The sequence below is a fragment of the Notamacropus eugenii genome, chromosome 3 (genome assembly GCF_028372415.1).
Source record: "Notamacropus eugenii isolate mMacEug1 chromosome 3, mMacEug1.pri_v2, whole genome shotgun sequence".
In the NCBI taxonomy this organism is placed as follows: Eukaryota; Metazoa; Chordata; class Mammalia; order Diprotodontia; family Macropodidae; genus Notamacropus; species Notamacropus eugenii.
Window position 1 is genome coordinate 303,114,352 of NC_092874.1, and position 8,612 is coordinate 303,122,963.

The 8,612-nt window shown below is 46.2% G+C and overlaps 1 protein-coding gene across 1 annotated transcript; it reads left to right on the forward strand.

Annotated features, from left to right (window-relative positions):
- The first annotated feature begins 2,240 nt into the window (after positions 1–2,240).
- On the forward strand, positions 2,241–4,898 carry LOC140532113 (nonsense-mediated mRNA decay factor SMG5-like). Its single transcript, XM_072650658.1, has one exon. It carries the CDS (start codon positions 2,241–2,243, stop codon positions 4,896–4,898), a length of 2,658 nt encoding a protein of 885 aa, XP_072506759.1.
- The last annotated feature ends 3,714 nt before the right edge of the window (positions 4,899–8,612 follow it).

Sequence of the window (8,612 nt, forward strand, 5' to 3'; positions counted from 1 at the left end):
TAAAGAGTTTCTGACCTTCCTGACTTTCTTTAGTCTAAACTAAAATCTCACCTTCTACAGGAAGCCTTCCCCAACCCCTCCTAATTCCAGAACTTTCCCTCTTGTAATTATTTCCTGTTTAACTTGTTTATAGCTTGCTGTTCAAATGCTGTCTCCCTTATTAGATTTTAGGTTCCTTGGGGGAAAGGACTGTCTTTGGCATCTTTTTGAATCCCCAGTGCTTAGCACACTGCCTGTTGGTAGAGTTTTGGACTACTCCAACCATGCTGGAGAGCAACCACACCCAAAGGGCCATAAAACTATGCATACCCTTTGACGAAGCAATACCTACTAGGGCTGTAGCCCAAAGAGATAAAAAAACAAAGGCAGTGAAAGAAAATCTGTTTGTACAAAAGCACTTATAGCAGCTCTTTTGTGGTGGCAAAGAATTGGAAATGGACATGCCCGTGCACTGGGGAATGGTTGAACAGTTGTGGAGTATGATTGTGATGGAATGCCATGGTGCTATAAGACATGACAAACAGGATGATTTCAGAAAAACCTGGGAAGACTTGTATGAATTGATGCAAAGTGAAGTGAGCAGAACCAGGAGAATATTAGACACAGTAAACAGCAACTTTGTGGAATGATCAGCTGTGAATGGCTTAGCTCTTCTCAGCAATACAATGATCCAGGATAATTCCAAAGGACTCATGAAGAAAGATGCTGGGAAAGACTCATGACGAAAGAACTGATGGAATCTGAATGAGGATCACAACATATTTTAAAAACATTTTATTTATTTTATCTTGGGATTTGGGGGGTTGTGTTTTCTTTCACAACGAGAAGAGTTTCCATTGAATGAAATCTTGACACCCAAGGGGGAAAAGGGATATCAGTTTCAGCTAAGTGCCTTCCACTGACTGTAGAATGTCAGGATATGGTTAATGTCTACTCCTGCACTGCAAGCAGCTGAAAAAGCCAATTTCAGGGGAAATGAGAAAGCCCTGGGATCGACCACGCTGAGGGCAGTGAGGAGGGTCACCATGCCTTTGGCATCTTCCATTTCAGTCCCAGCAACATGCACCACATCTTCATAACCAAAGAGAATCCCATAGAGGTTCCAGGCCGGCGCATCTTCTCCTTGTATCACTGGTCTCATAAACTTGTGGCCCACTTCTACCTGGCACCGAAAGCACCTGTTCCTTTTCTTCAGTTCATCTTCCATGAACCTCAGGGCATGGCGGACAGGGGGTTCCCCCTTCATTCTGTCTAACTCATCAATCACAATCCTGGGGATAATGATGATGAACCTACCACTCTGGGCCATCTCCCTTATGAGAGAAAGGTATTGGCAGAGGGCCAGACTGTCTATGATAAGATAGGGGGAAAGTGCTGTCTGCGCCTGGAGCAGCTGGAGGTTTCTCTCCATTAATTCCAATTCCTTTTGCAGCAGCTGCTGAACCCTGTATTCCTTGATGGATCTCTGTGCCCCTTCCTCCCGAGTCTGCTGTGAAGGGGTCTTGCCATCCCGGATGGTCTTGATGAAGAGGCCCAGTCTGGAATCAAACAGGATGCGGCTTTTAGGCAGCTGGGCAGCAAAATGACCAAATGTGCGCAGGAGGCAGGCCCCCAAACATGGAAAACCTTGCATACATATCCTTTCACCCAGTAATACCACCACTGTCTCCATCCTGAAGAGCCAAGAAATAAAAAGGAAAATGACCTGCTTGTACAAAAACTTTTATAGCAGCTTCTTTGTGGTGGCAAAATACTAGAAATGAAGGGGATGCCCACCCCTGGGGAATGGCTGAACAAGTTGTGATACATTAATGTGACGAATTTGAATGTGAAGTTTCTGTTCAGTTCTGTATCTCTTCATCAGGAATGCTTAAAAGTCCTCTATTTAATTGAAGGTTTAATTAAGGTTTTCCATGTTTGGGGGCATAGAAGAGCATCCAGGCTGCTCTCCAGGAGGGTAGAATGAGTTCACACCTCCACCCAGAGGGCTCTTTTCTCCAGTACCTGCTTACGTGTTAAGCACCTACTTTGTGCAGGGGACTGTATATAAACCAGGTCTTCCTGCTGCCAGAGACCCATACCTTCACAGCACCTGTTACCTGACAGACCTGGAGACTTGTGCTCTCCCCCTCTCCCTTCCTCTGGAGGACATTACCAGAAACCTGCAATTTTCTGGAAAGAGTGAACTTGGACTTGGCAGCACCAGTTACCAGAGAGAAGGTGAAGAGTGATTTGGAACCATGGGACCAAACCAACCCAAGCAGCTTCTCCTGAAGATTATGGAAGCAGCTCAGCAGCTTGACACCATCCTTACGAGAGAGACAGTCCCCCGAGAAGCCTTCCAGTCTGAGAGCACAGCCCTACGGACCCAAATTGAACAACTCGCCATTCAACTGATCCTCCTGAGCCCGAGAGATCACGGTGTGGAGGCAGAAGACCTGCTGTGGAGAAAAGCCTATTCCGATATCCAAAAGCTAAGGAAGACCAAAAGGACCCTGGTGACTCTCTGTAACCCAGAAGGGGCTTACCGGGTCCACTTGAAAAAGGGAATCCGTGTGTATCATCGCATTTTCTTTTCTGTGCAAGCTTATTTTCAGCTGAAGTTAGATAAGTACCTGGACTGGACTCCAAGCTCTCCTGCGAGTCATGCGAGGAAGGCAAAATGTCCCTCCAGGGAAGAAAAGGAATGGGCCCGCAAGTTCTGTCACTGTTGTCTGCTGCGCATTGGAAACTTGTACCAGTATCTGACGGAGTTCATGGATTCCTATGCAGAGAAGCAAGCTGAAAAATATTACTACAAAGCGCTGGCGCTGATTCCTGACATGGGGGTGCCCTTCATACACCTGGCAACCCTGTCTGGCACTAAGTATTCTTATGTCGAGGCTACGTACTTTTATCAGTGTTGTGTCTACTCCAAAGTACCCCACGTTGGAGCATCCTTAGGTCTTGAGCAAATCTATCTCAAAATTGAGAAAATATACAGACACCTGACAGGCAGTCTGATAGGGAAAGTAACTGCAGAGAAGAAGCAATGTGAATACGTGAAGAGGCTGCTGGTGGGCTTCTTGTACCTTCAGAGCCTCCTGAAACCAAGTGGCAGAAAGGACGTTAGGCTGGAGAGACTGTGTGAGGTTGTCCTGGAGGACTTTCAGCTCTGCCTGTCCTACGTGCGAGCCAGAGATGGCCAAAGGAGGGCCAGAGGACTGGGAGGGGAGCAGAAGCCTGACTCCCTCTTGCCAGCCCAACTCATTTTTCAGATGGTCGTTCTCTGCCTCTTGACCGTGAACAGCTTAAAAACGGCCAATGTGGAGCTCCGCCAGGCAGCCACCACCTTCACCTTGGCCTTCTTCTCCCACATTGTTCACCTTGTGAGTGGACACATCCAGGCAGGACTGCAGAGCGAGCTGGTTCCAGGGAGGGATGAGCCCCACGAGCCAAAGACTGCAAAGCCCTGGCCTGAAGACAGGGGGCTAGGAGTGGAGCTCCCCACGCCCGGCCCTGACTCAGGCCAGAGCAGGTTGTCAGGGAGGGTCCAGAAGCTCCCTTTCTCCACTCTGCCTCATCGCCCTGAAGATTCCTGTGAGGAGAGCAACCCAAAAGAAGTCTCTGACTTAGAGATGGCCTGGGACTCGTACGATGTCTTAGATGACAGTGACGATTGGGGGGACGTTTCTTTCTCTTCCCTCCTTGACTCGGATGGCAGCTTGAGTGCCCTGCTCTCAGAAGCAAAGGGAGATGAGAGATCCACTGGGGAAAAAGAGGTTTCCAGCTGTGGGACCCAGCCCAAGCTCCAGACCCTGCAAGAGAGGCTAGAGGTTGTCTCTGGGGAAGAACTGCTCCCCACTGTGAAAGTCTTCCTGCAGTGGCTAGGCACTGATCCGGCCCTCACCGTCCTTAGCATGCACATTTGTCCAGGCCTGTGGAGCAACCTGCTAGTGGTCCTGAACCACATGCCCAGGGCAGAAGAACTTGGAGATCCCGACCTTGGCTTGGCCCCTTGGTTCCAGGAGTTGCTGCCACACTTTGAGCAGCCAGCTCCTCCCATCTCCAGGCCTCTCCCAGAGGATGTCATTCTGCACACCCTCTTGCCCCTGCGGGCTGCCCACCGGAGCTTAGACTTTGAACTGAACATGCCCCCTCCTTTCTCCAGAGAAGAAGTTGCCCTCCGGGCCTGCCTCCTGCGCACATTTGGTCATTTTGCTGCCCAGCTGCCTAAAAGCCGCATCCTGTTTGATTCCAGACTGGGCCTCTTCATCAAGACCATCCGGGATGGCAAGACCCCTTCACAGCAGACTCGGGAGGAAGGGGCACAGAGATCCATCAAGGAATACAGGGTTCAGCAGCTGCTGCAAAAGGAATTGGAATTAATGGAGAGAAACCTCCAGCTGCTCCAGGCGCAGACAGCACTTTCCCCCTATCTTATCATAGACAGTCTGGCCCTCTGCCAATACCTTTCTCTCATAAGGGAGATGGCCCAGAGTGGTAGGTTCATCATCATTATCCCCAGGATTGTGATTGATGAGTTAGACAGAATGAAGGGGGAACCCCCTGTCCGCCATGCCCTGAGGTTCATGGAAGATGAACTGAAGAAAAGGAACAGGTGCTTTCGGTGCCAGGTAGAAGTGGGCCACAAGTTTATGAGACCAGTGATACAAGGAGAAGATGCGCCGGCCTGGAACCTCTATGGGATTCTCTTTGGTTATGAAGATGTGGTGCATGTTGCTGGGACTGAAATGGAAGATGCCAAAGGCATGGTGACCCTCCTCACTGCCCTCAGCGTGGTCGATCCCAGGGCTTTCTCATTTCCCCTGAAATTGGCTTTTTCAGCTGCTTGCAGTGCAGGAGTAGACATTAACCATATCCTGACATTCTACAGTCAGTGGAAGGCACTTAGCTGAAACTGATATCCCTTTTCCCCCTTGGGTGTCAAGATTTCATTCAATGGAAACTCTTCTCGTTGTGAAAGAAAACACAACCCCCCAAATCCCAAGATAAAATAAATAAAATGTTTTTAAAATATGTTGTGATCCTCATTCAGATTCCATCAGTTCTTTCGTCATGAGTCTTTCCCAGCATCTTTCTTCATGAGTCCTTTGGAATTATCCTGGATCATTGTATTGCTGAGAAGAGCTAAGCCATTCACAGCTGATCATTCCACAAAGTTGCTGTTTACTGTGTCTAATATTCTCCTGGTTCTGCTCACTTCACTTTGCATCAATTCATACAAGTCTTCCCAGGTTTTTCTGAAATCATCCTGTTTGTCATGTCTTATAGCACCATGGCATTCCATCACAATCATACTCCACAACTGTTCAACCATTCCCCAGTGCACGGGCATGTCCATTTCCAATTCTTTGCCACCACAAAAGAGCTGCTATAAGTGCTTTTGTACAAACAGATTTTCTTTCACTGCCTTTGTTTTTTTATCTCTTTGGGCTACAGCCCTAGTAGGTATTGCTTCGTCAAAGGGTATGCATAGTTTTATGGCCCTTTGGGTGTGGTTGCTCTCCAGCATGGTTGGAGTAGTCCAAAACTCTACCAACAGGCAGTGTGCTAAGCACTGGGGATTCAAAAAGATGCCAAAGACAGTCCTTTCCCCCAAGGAACCTAAAATCTAATAAGGGAGACAGCATTTGAACAGCAAGCTATAAACAAGTTAAACAGGAAATAATTACAAGAGGGAAAGTTCTGGAATTAGGAGGGGTTGGGGAAGGCTTCCTGTAGAAGGTGAGATTTTAGTTTAGACTAAAGAAAGTCAGGAAGGTCAGAAACTCTTTATTTATTTCCTCAAATGGGACACCATTGAAATGGCTGAACAACAACAACTTGGGTGCTGATGTGGGGTGCTAGAGAGAGGGCAGAGACCAGAGTTCAAACCAACAGCCTGTCAGTAAACAAGCATTTCTTAAGCACCTACTTAGTTATCAAGTATCTACTTAAAGAACTTTCCTACACTGAGGTGAGCTTGGCAGAACAGCCAGCACCTAGCATGATCATTACTGTTTGATCATGGGCAAGTCTACTCTTGACTCTGGACCTCCATTTCTTTCTATGCATAATAATGATCTCTGTGGTTCTTTCCAGCTCCCACCATTATCATCCTATGCACATATATGCTCAATTTTGGGTAAAGTATAGACAACCATCCCTCTCGCCCATAAGCAAGCAGGTGAGAAAATGAGCTTCTTCCCCATTCTGTTCCACTGGCCCCCAAGTCAACCATTACTCCCCATGACCATATGGCTGATGAAGAGATGGGTTCCCCGTGTTGTGCGTATTCCACAATCAGCTCAGTGTCTTTCCCAGGATTGAATTCCTGATTTAACATCTGAGCCAAGTTTTGGGCATGCCACCATCTCCTATTCCCATGGCACTGAGGGCATCTGTTTTTAAAGTACTTGCCTTACAATTCACCTTTGAGATGGTCAACAGAGACATTGTGTGGATAAAGTCAAGAAAATTGAACTGGGCAAAAAGAAGTGAGAGAGAGGGACGAACCAAGAGTAGCTCTAAGACCGTGAATCTGAGTCACTGGATGGATAGTGGTACCTTCAGTCTGCCTCAGCAGTAGCAGTTTGATTTAGACAGGGTGTTAGTGAGGCAGCACAACTGAATTTAAAGTTGAGCCTGCAGGTGTCAGCTAGCTCAATCTACTCATTTCATACATTGGTAAACTGAAGCTCAGAGAGATTAAGTGATTGCCAAAGGTCACACAGTAAAAGCAGCAAGTAGCAGGGTCAGAATTTCAACCCAGTTAGTTTGACTCCAAACTGGCAATCTTCCTGTCATGAAGGTGGGTCTCCCTGCAGATCATATGTCAGGTTTGGAGCATTCTGAGCTTGAGGTAGGAAAGGCACAGGTCCAGAGGCAGATAGTCATGCAACGCTGAAGTTTAGAAGAGAAACTAGGGATGTATTTCCAGCTCTGGGAATTCTTTGTATACAAATGATAATTGAACCTTTGGGAACTGATGAGATGGTTAAAGGAGAGGGTGCATAAACAAGAGAAGGGGCAAAGGCTAAAACCTCAAGGAAGAATCCATGAGAAGGTGGAGGTCCAGCCAAAGAGATAGAGAAGAAGGGCTCAGATAGCTAGGAGAGCAAGGGACATGGAAGCCAGGAGAAGGTGAATTAATCAGGATGAAGCAACTGGTTGACAGTGCAACCAGATGTTAAGTAGGGTGCCATGTTGTCACTGCTGTTATTTCTGACTTTTCATGACCTTTTTTCTCCAGCTCATTTTATAGATGAAGAAACCAAGGCAAACAGAGACAAACTTGCCCAGGGTCAGAACAGCTAATAAAAGTGTGAGGCAGGATTTGAACTCAGATTTTCCTGACTCCAGTTCCAGTGCCCTATAGCTGCCCCTAACTGTAACAATAACTGCTCACTAGCAACCCTCTCAAGAAAAGAAAGGAAGCTACGAGGAGACATGATAATAATCTTAAAATGACCAACCCCTAAAGGGGTTGTTTCCCAGGACAGAATACATGCTCTCTGAGAGCAGGTCCCATTTTACTTTTCTCTTTGGTTTCCCCTAAGCAGAGTACCTGGTACATGTTACACACTTATTAAACGCTTATTGATTTTTTTTTTTTTGGAGAAAATAGGGGTTAAATGATTTGCCCAGCTAGTATTACTTATTGATTTATTCAGAGGAGAGTTAGACCTGTTCTGTGTGGTCCTAGAGGGCAGAACTCAGGGCACTGGGGTAGCAAGCAGATTAGCAGGGACATAAGAGGAGGTTGAAATCAATTTCAATTCCTTTTAGGGAAGAACTATCTAATAAAAGGAGCTATCCAAGAGTGGATCAAGCAGTCAACCAACCAACCTTTATTATGTAGTGCTGTGTGCCAGGCTCTGTGAGAGTTGTAGGATGTAGAAGGCCAAAACAGCAAAAATGAACCTCCCATCAGGAAACTTACATTTGAGTGGAGGGAAATAACACCTCCATGTAGAATCAGAGCAGAAACAAAATATACAACAAGTTAATAGAAATCAAGAAGACCTGAATTCAAATCCAGCCTCAGACACTTAATAGCTTTGTAACCCTGCTCAAGTCACTTACCCTGCTTGCCTTAATCCACTAGAGAAAATGTCAAACCTCTCTGGTATCTTTGGCAAGAAAACCCTGTGGACGCTATGGTTCATGGGACATGAAGAATCACACATGACTGAACAACAACAATAAAAAGTCGGTATTGGATGAATTGGAGGAGTCAGAGAGCGCATTATGTAGAACAGCTCCTTGGACAGCTTGGAATAAATCGTGATAGGAGGGTTGAACACTGAAATAATCCTTCCTTGGTCCTTTCTTTGTAACATTCTTGAGATATTTTTTTCAAGAAATAAAGAGGGGGTGGGGAGGGAAGGAGGGAGAGAGAAGAAAAAAGATACTACCTATATTTCCATGAAATTATTTTATCAATATAGTGAATGCCAAACACCCTATGGATGAACAGAGCTACTTAACCATCCTCCCTTCAAAAAAACTACCACATCCCCTTTTCTATGATTTCCAGGATATTGGCCAAGATAAGAAAGCAAACATCTTTCTTTGACAGTCTTCCTCCACTGACTGCATTTGGAAGATCTGTTGGTTAATTCTTTAAA

Bases quoted from the DNA above. Each gene is read 5' to 3' on its own strand.
- LOC140532113 (XM_072650658.1), top strand. From the start codon at position 2,241: ATGGGACCAAACCAACCCAAGCAGCTTCTCCTGAAGATTATGGAAGCA.